This window comes from Mustela putorius, unplaced genomic scaffold, assembly GCF_011764305.1.
Source record: "Mustela putorius furo isolate JIRA1106 unplaced genomic scaffold, ASM1176430v1.1 tig00000095_pilon_pilon_pilon, whole genome shotgun sequence".
Classification (NCBI taxonomy): Eukaryota; Metazoa; Chordata; class Mammalia; order Carnivora; family Mustelidae; genus Mustela; species Mustela putorius.
The window spans coordinates 41,288,767-41,305,446 of record NW_025421280.1 but is presented as its reverse complement, the minus strand read 5'-3'; the positions used below and the strand labels follow the sequence as shown (position 1 = coordinate 41,305,446).

The window sequence follows — 16,680 nt, the reverse complement described above, 5'->3', positions numbered from 1 at the left end:
CCGCGCCCGGGAAGGCGGGGCCTCCGGGCGGGGCCGGGGCGGGGCCGGGGCGGGGCCGGAGGGCGCGTAGTAGGTGCGCGGAGCTGGCGGTGCGGGGCGCGCGGAGCGGGCGCGCGGCCGGGGCTGCCCGGGGGCGCGGGCGGCGGGCGCGGGTCGGGGCGGCGGCGGCGGCGGCGGCGGGCGCGGGCCCCGGACGGCCACACCTGCGCGGGGAGCCCCGGCTTGGGGACGCAGGGCTGCGGGCGCCAGGGCCGGAGCCGGGGTGGCCGGCGGGGAGCTTCTGGAACTTTCCGCACTTCTGCCCCCGCGAGGCCCCGTCTCGTGGGCGGCTGGCGGACATGCGGCTGCGGCCGCCGGGGGCTCGGGGCTCGGGGCCGGTCCCGCGGCCGGGGAGCATCGGAGCCCGGGCCCTCGGGCGCGGGGGTCCCTCGTCTCGCGTGTCGGCGGAAGTCGGACCGCGAGTGACCGCGCCTGACCGCGCGCAGACTTCAGGCTGACAAGGCCTTGAGCGTCGGGGCACAAGGTGTCCCGGGAGGGTCGCAAGGGTGGCAAAGGAAGCGAGCGCGGACGCGGGGAGGCCAGTGCGGAGGCCGGCGCCGCGGAGAGGTCAGCTGCTGACGAGGGTGGAGGGGCGCGGGCGGGAGGCGGGCCCCGGTGCCGCGGAGGTGGCCGGGCTGTGAGCCCAGGCCCCGAGGGTCCGGCTCGCGCAAATGAGTGGATTGGGGCAGGGGGAGCTCTGGAGCCTGGTCCTTGTCCCCCACGACGCCCGCGGCCGGCCGCGGGGCACAGATGCTGGGCCTGACGCAGGGTGCGAGCGTCGCCCCAGCCCCAGGGAGGGAGACCCGCGCTTGAAAGTTCTGCCCTTCGCGGTAGCTCCCCGCTGCTGCCGCCGGAGCGTCCTCGCTGGTCACACAGCGCGGGGCCGCTCATTCAGTCAATCAGTGAACAAAGCATCTGTCCCCTCCAGTCCTCGACGAGGTGCGGGCTTGCTGGGGCCCAGATGACCAAAAGACACAAGGAGGGCGTCGAAACACGCGGCAGAAACTCGGGAAAAGGGTTTGGCTCCGCCTGGGCTAACCAGAGACGACTTCGCGGAGGGGCTCTGGGGAGACTCATCGGAGAGATGGGCAGGTGCCCTGAGGAAGAGAGGACCGATTTAAGGCCTGAAAGTCTCGCTCCACAGACTGTTACAGGATGGAAATGAGACGCTGACCCAGTGAGCAAAGACGAGCTTCGTAGTGAGGGGCACGTGGACACCCTGTCCCTCCCAACAAGATGCCCGGAGAAGGACACTGCACCACTTAATCTGGCCAGGAATGCACAGCCTGTATCTGTATTTGAGAAAACTGCAGACAAACCCCCAATCAGGAACAAAGAAGAACTGTATTCTTCAGAAATATTAATGCTGTTAAAAGTCAGCCTTTGAGACAAAACAGCTCCCGGATCTAGCAGTGCGGAGGGAGAGGCTATAAGGACCATTATGGGGTCAGCTGACAAAACTGGAATCCCCGGCCGCCTAGGGGCTCCGGTGGTTGAGCCTCTGCCTTCAGCTCAGGGTCCTAGGGTGGAGCCCCTCATCGGGCTCTTTGCTTGGTGGGGAGCCTGCTTCTCCCTCTCCCTCCGCTTGTCTCTCCCCCTGCTTGGGTGCTCTCTCTCTCCGGCAAATAAATAAATAACATCTTTAAAAAGTTAAATTTAAAAAACTGGGATTCAGATGTGGATTAGATAAATGTATTATATCCATGTCAAGTTTACTGAAATTGATGACTGGCCTGTGGTTCTGTCAAAGACTTACACTGATATATTTAGGGGTTGATACAGACTGGATGTGTCCCCCCAGAATTCGTGTACTGAAACCTCGTCCCCTATATGACCATATTTGGCAGTGGGACCTTCAGGAGGTCATGAGGTGAAACCCACAGGAGTGGGACACGCAACCTTGGAACAGAGACCGCAGGCAGCGCGCATGCCCCTCTGCCCACGAGCCAGGAGTGGGACACGGACCTTGGAACAGAGACCACAGGCAGCGCGCGCGCCCCTCTGCCCACGAGCCGGCCGTGGAAAGACAGCCAAGTTCTCGCCAGACACCAAGTGTGCAAGCACTTTGATCTGGGGCTTCCCAGCCTCTGGAACCATGAAAAATGCATTTCCTGTTGTTTATAAGCCACCTGGCCCGGGGCACTTTCCACAGTGCATCCCAAAGAAAAGTGTAATCTGTAGGTACAAAACACACGTGTGGGAAGCGAAGGGTAAAGCCAATGGGCGAAATGTTCAGTCCGAGTCTGGGAAAGGGCGCGGGAGGTTTCTTTCTCCTGTAAACCGGAATGGGGCTTCAAAATAAAAAGTAAAAGAAACAGGGGTGCCTGGGTGGCTCAGTTGGTTAAGCGGCTGCCTTCGGCTCAGGTCATGATCCCAGCGTCCTGGGATCGGGTCCCACATCGGGCTCCGTGCTCGGTGGGGAGCCTGCTTCTCCCTCTGCCTCTGCTGCCACTCTGCCTGCCTGTGCTCGCTCTCTCTCTCTCTGGCAAATAAATAAATAAAATCTTTTTAAAAAATAAATAAATAAAAAGTAAAAGAAATGAAGCTAAGAACATAAAAAGCAGTGTCCTCAGCCGAGTCTTAAAGGAGGAGAGGGAGACCGGGAGGGGACCCCGGGCAGCAGGGACAGCCAAGGAAGGGGCCTGCGGGCCTGAGGGGTGTGGGCGCCTGGGCCCGTGCAGCCTCTCTTGGGTCTCATCTGCCCAAGTCTGATGGGGAGTGTGCGGCGCCCCGGATCCGACAGGGGCCCCTGAGGGCCTGGGTTCTGGGCCACCCTGCCAGCGCAGCCTCCGACACCAGCCAGCCTGCCCGCGCTGGGGTTTTAAGACTTCCGAGCCCAGAACTGTGAGAGAATCGGTGTGAGGGGTCCTCTGCACCAGCAGCCGTGGGAGGCGTGGATGACGCTCTCCCCCCAGCTCTTTGAGCTTCAGTGTCCCCCTCCGTAAAGTGGGCGCAGCTACGGACGCCTCGCCGGCTCACTGTAAAGACCAAGAACTCATGCAATAGGCATCAGCTGGTTTTATTACAGAGGTCACTCGGTCTGAGGTGCAGAGGACACCCAGGATGTCGTCGGAGAAGCACGTATGGACACAGGAGACTCAGAAGGAAAGTTCTGGAGTCGAGGGAGGCGGAAGTCGGGCATCTGAGGGGTGGGAGAGACCCGGAAACAGTGATCTGGGAAATAACAGGCCCGTGCGCACCACAGGTCGGATGCAAACATCATTATTATTTTCCTCCTCTTCCTCCACTTGGGCCTCCCACCTTCAGGCCAAAACACTCAGAGCCGACCACACACAGGGTTACGATGCACTTGGGTGTTTACTGCGAATGGGGTCTCAGAGGCCAGGCCTGGGTCGCTCACGCTTTCTTGGTGACGCTCTTGGGGGTGGCAAGCTCATACAGGCGAGGGGACGCCCGAGCCACCAGGCACGCCGGGGAAATATGATAGGGGTCGTAGCCCTGGTTGAGGTCCTTGCGCACTTTGGGCTTGGCCAGGGAGATGATCCGGGGACTGGCCACTGCCTTCTTGGTGACGTCCAGCACCTCCCAGCGCGGATCTCGGTCAGGAACACACTGGTTGGACTGGGCCTTGGGTGCTGGAGAGGGCAGGAGAGTGGGGGACCGCATCAGTCGCTGGGGCCTCAGACGTGTGGCTGCCCAGGCCTATGGAGGTCAAAGCTCCCAGGTCCAGTGGGGTGCCCACTCGCGGGAGGATGGAGACCCACACATGGTCCCCCACGCGCGGGAGCGTCCCCGGCTGCGTACAAGAGCGAGGCCCCCACATGTGGCCCTGGGGACGGACCCCCAGCCCACGACACTCAGGGAGGGAACCAGACACAGGAGGCCACACGGGGTGTGAGTCCACGCGTGTGACACGCCCAGACCTCCTCCACGGTCGGGAAGGGGGCTCGTGGGGGTGGGGCTGGGGAGGGGGAGCCGAGGAGGGATGACCTATGGAGAACGGGGGTGGGGTTTCTTTTCAGGGAGATGAAAGCTCTAAAACTGCTCGTGGTGACAGGAGCAAGCCCGGTGAATGGAGTGAGAACCACCACACTGTGGACGCCATTCTCTTACTGTACCGTACACCTTAAAGGGGTGAATTGTAAACAAAAGGCTCTTTCCAGTGGCCGCAGGTCCCAGACAGGGGACACAGAGGGTTCAGTCCGTGGCCGAGGCCTGATCCGCTCCATCGCTCCTCCCTTCCCTGTTCAAAAGCTACAGCGAGGAGGGGCGAGCGGATGGGTGTGGGAGGCACGTCCTCTCCTGGGCTGGGACTACGGGGCAGCGCCCAGGCCGGGGCCCCTCCAGGACTCGGTGCCCACTTCTTGGTTGAGGCTGTCCTGGCTCCTCTGGGCTCAGCTTTCTGTACCGGGTGGCATGTCTCCCCCCAGCCACGTGGGATGAGAGAACCTGATATGGGCTGGAGTTTTATTTGATTCAATTTTAATGAAATTGATTAACTCATTCAGATCTACCGATGGATTGGTTTTAATGTCATTGAAATAGCCGCACGGGCCCAGTGGCTACTGTTGGGGACTGACCGCTCTCGGGAACAGAGGCCTGTGGCTCAGCCAGGCTCCCTCTTCTCACTGCTGGCACCCCCAGGCCGCTTATGCTGGTCTGCCCCTCCTCTGCTACCCCCACAACCTCCTGGCAGCACGTGGCCTGTCTGGGGACTGGAAGACGGTTAGACAGCAGTGGTCACTGCCTTGGCCTTCAGGCTCTGGGAGCTTCCGGACCCTGGGGATGGAGGGAAGCTACAGTCTTCTTTCCAAGCCCCCTTTGTCCGGAGCTTCTGTGCAGACAGAAAAGGCTGCTCCCCTTCTCAGCAGTAAGCCCTCAGTGGAGAGACCCCAGAGGGAGGGAGACAGGGTCCCTCTCACCAGGCAGGCACCCATCTACGCAGGGCCTGGGGAAGGAAGCCATCAGGGATGGACAGAGATGTGAGGTGACATGCCCAAAGAGAAGTGGCCAAGCGGGAGGGTGGCCCCTTGGGGCAGGAGGACCACGCCCTGACTCCCGACTTCTTTGACTTGCTCCAAGAATTCAGCAGCACTCCCACCATCGTGACATCTGGCTTTAAACCTCTGCCAAGGACAGGACGCCTGTGGGCACAGTCCATTAAGCACTGACTCTCGGTTTAGGTTTGGGCCGTGATCTCAGGGTCCCGAGACCGAGCCCGGTGTCGGGCTCCATGCTCAGAGTGGAGTCTGTCTGCGATTCTCTCTTTCTCAACTAGATTAATTAAAAACAAAAAAAAAAAAAACCACTGTACCAATAACGACTTAACAGCGGGGTGGTGACAGTCCCCCACCCCCAGCACACTGTGGATACACGCCACGCGGCGAGCACCGTGGACTGGACCCTTCCCACGCCTGCACAGCCTCCCGTGGGCTGTCTCTCCTGAAAGCGGTGGCCACGGCCACAGGGCACAAGCCTCCTGTGTGAGGGAGACCACCTCACAGCGCCCTGACAAGCACGGTCTAGGCATGTCTAGGTTCGTGTACATCTGGGGCACGCATGCGTGTGTGTCCGATGTGTGAGTGTGAGAGGGACATGACGGCCCGATGCAGACGCACACGTGTGCTCCGTGCTTCCTTCCACTCAACGCTTCGTCGGGGAAGGTTAGGGAGACAGGTAAGTGAGCAAACAAACCAAGGATCCCATAAGCACAGTTTAAAGAAGAGACACCGGGAAGAGGTTATTGTGCCCTGTGCCCGATGAAGGGCCTCCGACACTTGGGGCCTGGCACATCTCTCTCTCTCTCTCTCTCTCACACACACACACACACACACACACACAAGAAGCAGACCCAGAAATGCATCCCCGTAGGGCATGTTAGCAGGGGCAGGTGCTCTGAGGAAGGAGCAGGAACAGTAATGCGGCTCACAGGTGCCCGGAGGTGGGCAAAGGCTGCAGAGTGAAATAGGGCACGGAGGGGCCTCGCCAAGGGGGCAGAGGACGGAGCTGGTGTCTGGGGAGTGCATTCCAGGCCATGGGAAGGGCTGGTGGGGAGGCCCAAACAGAAGGTCAAGGTGGCCAGGGCACAAACCACCTGGTCCCATGGGCCACGTGAGAGGCAGGAGCCCGGGGGGGTGAGTCATGAGCAGAGGAGGGGGAATCTGGGCTGTGCGCAGCAGGACGCCTCTGACGGCTCCACGGGGACAGGTGAAGGTGGTGCGGGGATCAGGGCAGAGGTCACAGCTCTGGTCCAGGGACAGATGATGGGCCCCAGGGGACTGCGGGGGAGGGGGGCAGCGGCAGGTGCACTCCAAAGGCACAGGCCATAGGGGTCCCTCATACGTGAAGGGCGCGACAGGAATGCCGGACTGGGGAGCGTCGGGAAGGGTGAGCCCCGGCACACAGACCCAGGGCCCCAGGACTTGGCGGATCTGTGTACACACGGTGTGTGCCTGCCCAGAAGGGAGCACACCTCGCTGCATGGTCTCTGGGCCAGACCCCCCTTCCCGTGCCCTTCCCTGCTGCCCAAGTCTCTACCGTCGGTGCGTCACTTTCATCACAGTCGTTTTAAAGGAAGGGGAAGCAGGTCAATGCCGCGTTCAGGCTGCCCTCTTAGGTCCCTCAGGACCTCTTGGCTCGGCCCCCCGGGCTGCAGCCTGGTCCCCACCCCACCTTGCTCTCCAGCACTCACATGCCCTAGCCAGGAGATGCACTCACACCACTCCCCTGTCGGCTCTGCTCGCCAGGAACGGCCCCCTTGGCTCCAGGTCTTTCAGCTGTATCCCAGCCCGCGACCCGGGGCCAGTGGGGGAGGACACAAGAGCCTACTGAGTACCCACACCCCAAAGGAACTACTCACTGGCTAAGTGAAGGAGACGATTGTAATCGGACACGTGCGGCTTGGGTTTGGGCATGGGGTCCCACTCTTCCAACAGGGTGGCTGGGGACCTGGGCTCTGCCAGCTGTAGGATCCTCGGGCTGGGGATGGCCATCTGGGCTGCCCTGGAGACCTGGGACACCTGGAAACAATTGCAGGGAAAGAGTACTACCGTCCATGATTCCTCATAGGCGCCCGGATCAGAAAGACCCCGTAAGCAACCGTAAGAGACACAGGACTCACTGCGAAGAAGTTAGTTTGCTATGGGTTCAGCAAAGGATTAATAGCTGTCATATAGAAAGAGTTCTTCTAAATCAATAACCCAAAAGCCATAGGAAAGTAAACCTAAAGGATCAATAATCCTCTGTTGACCAGGGAAATATATATTAAAATGACAAAATATCACTCCATGCCAACAAATCTGGCAAAAATGGAAAAGTTTGAAAAAAGATCAAGCCCTGGCAAGAACATGGGAAGAGAGACAAGCCTCCTGCATGACAGGCAGGAGAGTAAATTAGCACAAACACATTGGAAAGCACTTGTCCTCAAGCTGGATAGGTGGACACTTGAAGACCACCATATAGAGAAGCCCCCGGCCCTGAAGCAGAAGGAAGTGACAGCACTGACAGTCACTGTCACTTGACTATCATGGCAAAGGCTTGGACACAGCCAGGCTGTCTGTCCGGCAGGGACTGGGGAGACCAGTCCCAGCATATTCGTCTGGTGGGATGCAGTCCAGTCAGGAAAATACTGCTTCTCTAGGTATCACATGCAGTGCTCGAGAACCCAGATACTGAGAGAATTCATGCCACGTGTGCGTAGTAAAGACACAAAATGCTATGATTATAGTTGGTGGCTCTAGATACTAATAAAGCTTAAAGTGATGGCAATGAGGCCAAGCTACTCAAGACGGGGAGGGGAGCCCTCGTGACATCTCACTGAGCAATGGGACCCACTTGCTCCATGGATAACTGCTTCGTGCTCTCTGGAGAACGCAGGCACTGCCGAAATTGTCTGCTCCGATGCCTGCGCCAAAGGCAACACCTGGACAGAGCTCTGTCGGCGGCCTGCTGATCATCGTGGCCCCACCCTAGAAAGGTGCAGCCAAGACCCACTCGTCCCTGGCTGCGCCCTCTGTGCCCTGTGTCCTGTCCACCTTCTTTCCCTGGGCCGCCCGCCCTCCGCGCGTGCCAGCAGGCCTCCTGGAGATGAATCGCCGCGGGCAGAGTCACATTCTCAACGTCTGGCACTGTGACGAGGAGAGGAGATGCTTCTGGAGAGGGAAGGAGGGAGCCAGGCTAGATGTTGAAATGCTTTATTCCTTCAAGAGGAGGAGCCCGTCTGCAGCCCGTGGAGATGCTGGGGGAGGTCCAGGGCCATGACGGGTGCCGGTGTGTTTGCAACGTTTCCAGTCGGAAGAACTCTGCACAGCAGTTTTAGCGGGAGGCTTCTTGGAAGCAGGGCTTGGCCGAGATGACCTCCAGGCGTCAGTCTGAACTGTGAGTCCCTTTCCTCTAAAATTGTCTTCCCTAAAAACCACAGGTGCTTCTCTTATCCGAGACCTCCTGGTGTCTATAAGGTCCCGCGCCGCTCAGCCCTGCATTTCCACCTTCCTTCTCCTCGCTCCTTCTTTCCCTCCCGCCGCTGACGGGCTCGGCCTCGACCCCTGGGGCGGACGTGAGCCTGAAGGGCTGGGCGGGCAGGTAAGCATTCACCTGTCCATGCTTTCGGCTAATACTGACGGCCGCCCTGTGCTTCGCACAGGGTAGGACAAGCTCAAGAATATTGCCACAGAGCAAGAAAGACGCGGTCCCCGTCCTCGGGCTGCGCCCAGTCTCGGGGAGCATGGACTGTCCGTCCAGAAACGGTGCTGCGGCTGGGGAAGGGAAAGGAGCATGCAGGGTTGGGAGGCTGCGCACGGGACCCCCACCGGCCTGGCGGGCAGAGGAGGGTCGGGCAAGGGGAGGAGGGCGCTCGAGTGCAAGGGGCTGGACGGAGCGGGGAGAGGCGTTCCAGGGAGCGGGCCCTGCGTGGGCAAAGGCCTGGAGGCTCTTCGAGGGACCCACGTGTAGCCCAGCAAAGCAGGTCGGCGGAGGAGGAGAGGTCAGAGTCTTCAGTTCTTGGCTTGGGAATCTGGACCTTCCCAGGGACTGGGAACCACGGAAGGTTTTCGCGCACAGGAGGGAGGAAGCCAAGGGGCTTGAACTGGCAAAGGCAAGGCAAGGCGGAGAGCCCGGCAGACAGCAGACGCCTCTCCAGGAAGGGGAGGGACAAGCCGAGGACAGCGCCCCCCTTTGGATCCCGATTCACCTAAACTGGCCATGAAAGGCTTCTGGAGGGACAGCTGGGGAAAGGGAGCACAGGCTGGGTATTTGGTATTCAAGTGTTCGTGTCACAGGCTTTAGTGTGGTTGCTGATATTATGGATGTCAGTTAAAAATGCGTCCTGAGTGGTTAGAAGAGAAGTGGTGTGAGGTCTGGATTGACTTTTAAAAACTTTTGAAGCGGGGGTTCTAGGAAACAGCCATGTGAAAAACCCCGTCAACGTATTTAGTGCAGATTAAAACCACAACGAGATGCCGGCTTCGCAGCAGCCTTATTCGTAAGACCCAAAACCTGGAAACAACTCCAGCGTCCTTCAGGGGCTGAGCGGTCCCCCCCGTGACCCAGCAGTGCCCCAAAGGCATGGCTGCTGAGATGCTCGAGAATCTGACCCTTCTCAGGCACCCAGGAAACGGGAACACGTGGGAACGGGGACCCGACACGGTCGTCCGGAGCCTGGGCGGGGAGCTCTGAAACGGGCAGGGAAGGGGGGTTCTCTGAGCGGCTTCAAGGCGGTGTGGAGAGGAAATCCAGCTCCATCCCCAGCAGACAGACCCCCTGACTCCTCACTCGAAGAGCTGCAATGCGTCCACAGCCCCGGAGTCTGTACCCTCCGAAGCCACCCCCAGGGGAGCAAAGACCAGCAAGGCACCTACCTCAGACATGTTTATGCTCCAAATGTTATTCCGGATCCTCGGGGCGGCCAGTTCCCTCAGGCGACTGGAAGCGTGGTGCTCCAGGGAAGACCGGGGAATAGGCCAGATGGGGGTGATCCTAGGGGACAGCCACAGTTGACATGGCAGCTCAGCTGGGGTGTGGCTGTCTCCTGCCTATGTTGTGTTCTCTCAGCCCATCTCGGAGTCCAGGGCCTGGGACGGTGGAGTGTTTTGAAAACACCTCCAGGAAGGGGTTCAGGTAAGAGTCCCTGAAAGAGAGCCCCTCGAGGACAGAGCTACCCTCTCCCAAGGTTGTCCCAGCTCAGGGTGCAAAGGCTATCTTCCTGTTCGGTGCTTCCCTGTCCCCCTCCGTGGTGACAGTGGCTCCCAGGGCCTCTCGTCCACACCCCTTTGGGACCGGGGTCAGGATTGGACGAAAGGGTTAAGAGGGTGCGTGCCAGCGTCTCCTGAAAGCAGATGCCATGTCTCCCTCTGCCCATGAAAGAGAGCCACGTTTCACTGATCTGAGGTAGAAGTTCCTATTTTCACAACTCTGAGGTTGGAATGCAGCTTGTAAGCGCTGTCAGCCGAATGTCAGAGGTCTCATGGCCACCCTCGCCTGCGCGCACTCTGGGGTGCGTGTTGGCACTGAAATGGCCTCAGCTGAATCTGATGCATTCTTGGATCTATAGATGTCAGTCTGACAGCAGTTCCTGGACCTACGGACGTCAGCCTGACGGCAGTTACTGTCTACAGATACCAGTCTGATGGCAGTTCCTGGACCTACGGACGTCAGTCTGGTGGAGGTTCCTGGATCTACGGACGTAAGTCTGACTGTAGTTCTCAGGCCTACAGATGGACGTCAGTCTGACGGCAGTTCCTATCTACAGACGTCAGTCTGAATGCAGTCACTGGACCTACAGACATCACTTTGACGGCAGCTACCGGACCTACGGACATCAGTCTGACGGCAGCTCCCAGATCTATGGATATCAGTCTGACAGCAGTCCCCGGACCTGGGGACGTCAGTCTGACAGCAGTCCCCGGACCTGGGGACGTCAGTCTGACAGCAGTCCCCGGACCTGGGGACGTCAGTCTGACAGCAGTCCCCAGACCTGGGGACGTCAGTCTGACAGTAGCTCCCAGATCTGGGGACATCAGCCTGACGGCAGCTCCCAGACCTGGGGACGTCAGTCTGACGGCAGTCCCTGGATCTTCGGATGTCAGTCTGACGGCAGTCCCCAGACCTACAGACGTCAGTCTGAGAGCAGCTCCCAGACCTATGGATGTCAGTCCGACAGCAGCTCCCGGATCTGTGGATGTCAGTCTGACAGCAGTTCCTGGACATACGGACACAAGTCTGAATGCAGTTGCTGGACCTACGGACGTCAGTCTGACAGCAGTCCCCAGACCTACGGACGTCAGTCTGATGGCAGCTCCCGGGTCTGCGGATGTCAGTCTGACAGCAGTTCCTGGATGTACAGACGTTAAGTCTGAGTGCAGTTCCTGGACCTACGGACACAGTCTAACTGCAGGTTAAGTCATCTTCAGATTGCACAATGACTCAAGAATGAAAGGAAAAGTCCCCGTCCCAAAGACAGGCAAGGAAAACAGTGTGAGGGGACTCGCCAGCGTCTGAGTCAAGACATGATTCGAAACACTCAGACACAGTTTAGCTACGTATCCGGCTATGATTATTATGGGCAATTAAAATCTGTGTCTAAATAACTCTATGGATCGCTATTTACAAGCAGGAAAGTTCAAAGTGATAAGAAGGTATTGTGTTAAAAGTTGTATATAAAGTAAGGTCTTAGGATTGCTGGCTTTTTAGGGCCAACAAAATCCAGAATGGTGGTCAGTAACATTTACTGAGGACCTGCTAGGTCCGGCACTGTGCTAAGTTCCTTCTGAGTGTGATCTCCACCTCCACGCACCGCACAGGGGGAGCTGGAGCTCACAGGGCCGAGGGCCTGCCCACAGGCATCCGGTCGGGGAGGAGCCCAGCCCAGCTGGAGGTCAGCTCATCTACTCCCAGGGCCTGGACTCTCCCCAGGCCACCCTCTGTCAAGGGATGGCAGGGGAGGTTTTCTGCCAGCTCCGCCTTCGGAGTGCCTGCCCAGGACTCCTTCCTTTACCTGTTGTTGTTGTAATACTCCGAGTAGAACCTTTTAGGTCGAGCCAGTTCCTCCACTCGACGGGACACCTCTACACGAAACAGGAAACAGCCCCGGCTGAAAAACCTGCCCACCAAAGGGGTTTCCTTCTGCCTAAACTCAGGGCTCCACTAACTACAGTGAGAGCCCCGGTGTGAGGCACTGAGGGCCTAGAGTGCTGAGCACCTGTCACCTTACAGAGGAGTGACTTTCGCTATCCCCACTCTGGGGACACTGGTCTCAGGGGGCCTGAAGTCCCTGACTCAGGGCGCACAGGGCAGGAGCGGCCGGGCTGGAATAGGATCTCAGGCCCATCAGATCCTCAAGAGAACTCAGTGTGGCTCCAAGAACCCACTGGTTGGGAGAGCAGATTTTGGCCTGCAGTTAGTACACGCCTAGGGTTTACAGGGGCTTAGAGTCCACTCTGAGGAAGGTCTAAAACCCCCACAAGAAAACCTGCCCTATTACTTCTCTCCAGGAAGAGATTTCTCGAAACGTTTTATTTGAAGGAATCCACTGCTCTCAAAAAGTGTAGAAACCATCGCAGAAGGGAAGACAAAGAGTCATTTAATCAACGATAAATAATAGCATACTAACCCCCACCTTGGCTGTAGTGCTGATCGGATTTCCCCAGGAGAGTGTGTCCCACAACCCTCACCCCAGGACAAGCATCTGCCGTTTCTGGCTCCTCGGGAGACAGAGGCCAGAGATAAGAGATCTGGGAGATGGGGGTTGGGGGAGCAGCAGCAGGGAATCCTGGTGAGGCTAGAGCTAGGGGAGACCCCAGCTTGATCTCCTCGGTTGGATCTGGGGCACCGATCGGAGTGGAACGGGGTCACCCAGCACCAGAGCTGGGACGAGGGCAAGGGCCACCTCCCGCCCACCCCGGAGCTAGGCAACCCCTTGATAGAGAAGTGGGGCTGGTGGGTGGGCGCCACCTACCCGGCACTGTGATGGTGAGGGTGGTGTCTTCGAGAAACCTCTCCGTCCAGTACACAGAAGGCCTGGAACACACCAAGCAGTGGCTCAGGGTCAAGGCAGCTGGGGCACAGGAAGCCTGTGCCCTGCTCTGAAACAGAGCTCAGGGCACCTTACAAACACAGACCTACTCCGGAGGGAGACAGTGAGGCAGGGGCAGGGCAGCTGCGGAAGGAGGAAGGAGAGCCCTGGAGAGTACGCGGAGGGCTGGGTCAGAGGGGCGTGTGAGGAAACGCGGACGGTTTTGAGCAGGGCTGAGGTTCAGAGAGGGGGGACCTGGGGGAAAAGGCACAGCTAAGAGCAGGACCCGAGGTCCTAGCGCGGGAGCAGACCCACTTCTCAGCTGGGTGGGCGACGGCCAGAGCACCAGGGTCCACCCTGGGAAAGCGCCGCAAGGCCAGGAGGTCCCTTGTCAGAGGGCAGCCCTTTCTCCCAGTCCTTGGCCCTGGCGAGGGGGAGGGATCCCCTGGGGTGTGCCCCCACCGTGGCAGGAGATGGAGGGGCCCCCTGGGACTTACCAGTAGACACAGAACTGCAAGTTCCTCTTGCACGGGGACACCCAGGCATAGCCCTTACAGCAGCACCCCATCCTGCGATGAGACAGGCCCGAGCCCCTGACTTTGCTCTGTGGCCCCGTTTGCTCAAAGGCCTCAGTGTCTTTCACCGGCACCCAGAAGCCACCCCAGGGCCGCCTCTGGAACCCTGACTTCTCACCTCCCTCTGTAGCTGCCCCCAGCTCACAGTGTGGGTGACAGATGGGACAAGGGAGCCGAACAGTGGGGAGTGGGGGACACGGACAGACCCCCAGGGGCCGCCCTCCTCCCCAGGGGCCCCACCCCAGCCTCCAGCGACGCCACCCACAGGCCTCACCTGTCTTTCAAGACTTGCCAGTTGGTCTTGGGCTTTGCCAGCTCCAAGAGCCTCCTCCTCTTCCTGCCTCCGATGGAGGAGATGCTGGGGAACTTCTGGGAGGTGGACAGCCGGCTTTGGGAGAGGTGAGTGGGTCAGGGCCCCGCCCAGTGAAAAGGGGCCTCTCGGGGGCGCCGTCTGGCATGGCGGGCCCCTGAGTGGAAGTCCCAGCTCCGAAGCAGATGGTCACCACTGTGTGGCCTCTGCAAAGATGGGGAGACCTGCTCCCCACACACCAGCTACCGCAGATGGCTAAAGCAGACTCAATCTCACGAGCAGGTGTTAAGTGCCAGCTGTGTGCCAGAGCCTGGGGTTGAGACACCTGCCGGCCACCTCGCAGGTTCCCTCCGCCGCCACTGCCCAGGCCCCTCTCGCTGGCCAGTGCTTTTTCCCCCACAGCGGAGGGTGCTGGCCACCACCCGCCACCCTGATCATGCGTGTGTGTGAGACACAGGCTCTGTGTGTGTGTGTGGGGGGGTTCCTCTGCAGTGTGGGGGGAGGGGCCAACGGGGAAAGGCTCTTCTGCCGAAACTGACCAAGTGAACCCCGAGGGTGGACCCAGTGTGGGGTGGGCAGGACAGACACGGTTCCAGTGGAGGAACCCAGCTCAGGGGCCCGCAGGGGAGTGAGGGCACCTGCTTCCCCAGGACTGCCCGGTTACCCCCAGGTCCATCGACCATCACCGGTTCCCTCCAGGCCCAGGGCCTGTCGGCCAGGCCGCCTCAGACGCCTGGGGGAATCTGAGGGACTTGGGACGGTTTGGGCTTTGAGTTGGAAGCTTCTCCCGTTTGTCTTTCTCTCCGAGGGCCTCCCGTCCTGACTTCCCGGCTCTGGCATCTGAACCCTGCCTGCCCAGCTCCCCAAATCGGTGCCTCTGGAAGGTTTCCAGTCCTGACCCCCACGCCCTGGACAGAGCTGTATTTGCCCACTTCTGCCTTAGAGGCCAGCGAGGGGCTGCCCTCTCCTCCTGCACATCCCACACTCGGGGCACCCCAGTCCCTCACAAGGACACACGGGGCCACGCACACCCCCGGGGCCATGCTGGGATCACTGCTCTCCCCCCACAGCCCCCGCCCCAGCTGGGCAGACCCACCTCATCTCAGAGATGCCCTCGTCCAAGTCCTTCTCCGGACCCCCGTCCAGGGGCACGAGGGCCACATCTTGCTTCTGGGGGCTAGGGACTTCTCCCCCAGTCGCCTCCTCTGGAAGAGCCTCCTCCTCCTGGTCTTCAAATCTCAGCTTCCCGGCATCTGTGGCCCGTCGGCTCCCAGACACCATGTCCTGGGCGCCCGTGCCCAGGACACCATTGTACTGTCCCCTGTGGGGGCCACCTTCGGCCTCCGAGCTGTGGTGGTGGTTAAGTGAACTCTGCCTCGGGTCCCCCATGCACTGGGTCCTCTGCCGTCCTACAGCCTTGCTCCCCAAACACCCAAGTGTGTCAGTGGTCACCCGGCGACAGGAGAATGGCCGCCGCATTCCGGCCGTCCACATTCCACTCCCAGCGTGGCCACACGTGCCACCACTCGGACAATACGGCAGGACCTCGCAGGGGCCGCTCACCCACCCGACCTGAGCCCCTAGCGCTGGCTTTTCCTGGCTAATCCAGGACCACTGCCCAGTGCCATCCCACACTTGTTCTTAGTAAGACCCCGTTAGTGCCCAGGTCAGGGAGCCAGTGCTGGCAACCGGACCTGCCCAGCTGGGTTAGGAGTGAGACCTGAGGGGGAAGCTCCAGGGGCCTTCTAGCAATGGCTTCCTCGCCCCCAAACGACCCCTGAGGAAGAGCGCCCACCTCTTCTTCCTGGCTGTCCTGGGGACTGTCTGTAACGTCTAGAGCACAGGCAGCCTCCCTCTGACCATGAGACCACCTGGGAGCCTGAGGACAGTGAGCTGCAGGGTTTGGTGGTGTGGCTGAGCCCCCGACCTTGCCAGCTGGGGAGCCTGCTCTGTGTCTGGGCTCCCTGTCACTGGACAGTGGATCCTCTCAGCTCCGAGCTGTAGCTGGGCTTCCTGGGCCTCCCAGCCAAAAGCACCCAAACAGATGCACAGTCTTCTAGCTCCAGCCTTTCGAGAAACTACTTCACCGACAGCTGGTGTTCAAAACAGGCTTTCCTACCTTGTCAGAGCAAAGCAGTCGTTACCATAATCGAAGTGTTCTCATGGGCCCCAACCCACAGCCTAGGCTCCAGCTTTGGAAAAGTCCCCATAGGCCATCAGAGCGGCTGCCTCATGGTCTCTGCCAGGCCACAGTCCTGCCTATCGTGACTTTCCCTTTCTCTGCTTGGCTGTTTCCTGCTCATTGTTGAAGACGCACCCTGGCCCAGCTCTGCGCCCCAGGTCCTGCTCTGTTCCCGCAGCCCAGGCTGGTCATCCCCAGGGCCCGGGGGAACCCTCCCTGTGCAAAGTCCTATCCAGTTCTCCGTCCGGCCTCCCTAATGCCTTGCTCCACCATCACCACGGTCAGGAAAGGGAGGGAAGGAAGGAGTCTCTTGGATGAACCCAAGAGAAAAGCTTTTGATGGCATCTGGTTCAACCTGGGAGACCCTTGCCAAATCTCCTTTAGTGGCCTGAAGTGCCCCACACCCATCCCCTTGCACTCGGCGATTAATTTTTCCCTCTTAGTTAAATCCAGCCAAGATCCACGGGCCCCTCTCACAAAAGATAAAGCCCACCCTGCTGAAGCCAAGGCACCTGCCGTCGTGGCCGCGTCCTACAGGAGGTCTCTGTCCCAACATGAGTCCCTTTGAGGGAGGCGGCTGTGGGACGGGCTAACTAGGCGAAGGGGA

The 16,680-nt window shown here is 59.7% G+C and overlaps 1 protein-coding gene across 3 annotated transcripts; it reads right to left on the bottom strand.

Moving 5' to 3' along the window:
- Positions 1-3,338: 3,338 nt before the first annotated feature.
- On the bottom strand, positions 3,339-15,652 carry THEG (theg spermatid protein). 3 transcript variants are annotated; one of them, XM_004778145.3, is made up of 8 exons: positions 14,988-15,358; positions 13,856-13,969; positions 13,504-13,575; positions 12,950-13,011; positions 11,990-12,059; positions 9,855-9,972; positions 6,860-7,019; positions 3,339-3,635 (listed from the first exon to the last, which is right to left on the bottom strand). In XM_004778145.3, exons 1-8 carry the CDS (start codon positions 15,278-15,280, stop codon positions 3,397-3,399), a joined length of 1,128 nt encoding a protein of 375 aa, XP_004778202.2. In that variant the 5' UTR covers positions 15,281-15,358; the 3' UTR covers positions 3,339-3,396. The 3 variants fall into 3 exon arrangements, with proteins under 3 accessions (XP_004778202.2, XP_004778204.2, XP_012904138.2); XM_004778147.3 differs by lacking the exon at positions 13,504-13,575 and having other exon boundaries at positions 14,988-15,357; XM_013048684.2 differs by lacking the exons at positions 3,339-3,635; positions 6,860-7,019 and adding an exon at positions 7,367-9,668 and having other exon boundaries at positions 14,988-15,652.
- Positions 15,653-16,680: the final 1,028 nt, after the last annotated feature.

Excerpts from the sequence above, each read along its gene's own strand:
- THEG (XM_004778145.3), bottom strand. The coding sequence starts at position 15,280 with ATGGGGGACCCGAGGCAGAGTTCACTTAACCACCACCACAGCTCGGAG. Across the intron at positions 12,060-12,949 it reads CCTCACCATCACAGTGCCGG|AGGTGTCCCGTCGAGTGGAG; the intron begins GTAGGTGGCGCC and ends TGTTTCGTGTAG. Across the intron at positions 3,636-6,859 it reads TCGTCTCCTTCACTTAGCCA|CACCCAAGGCCCAGTCCAAC; the intron begins GTGAGTAGTTCC and ends TGCCCTCTCCAG.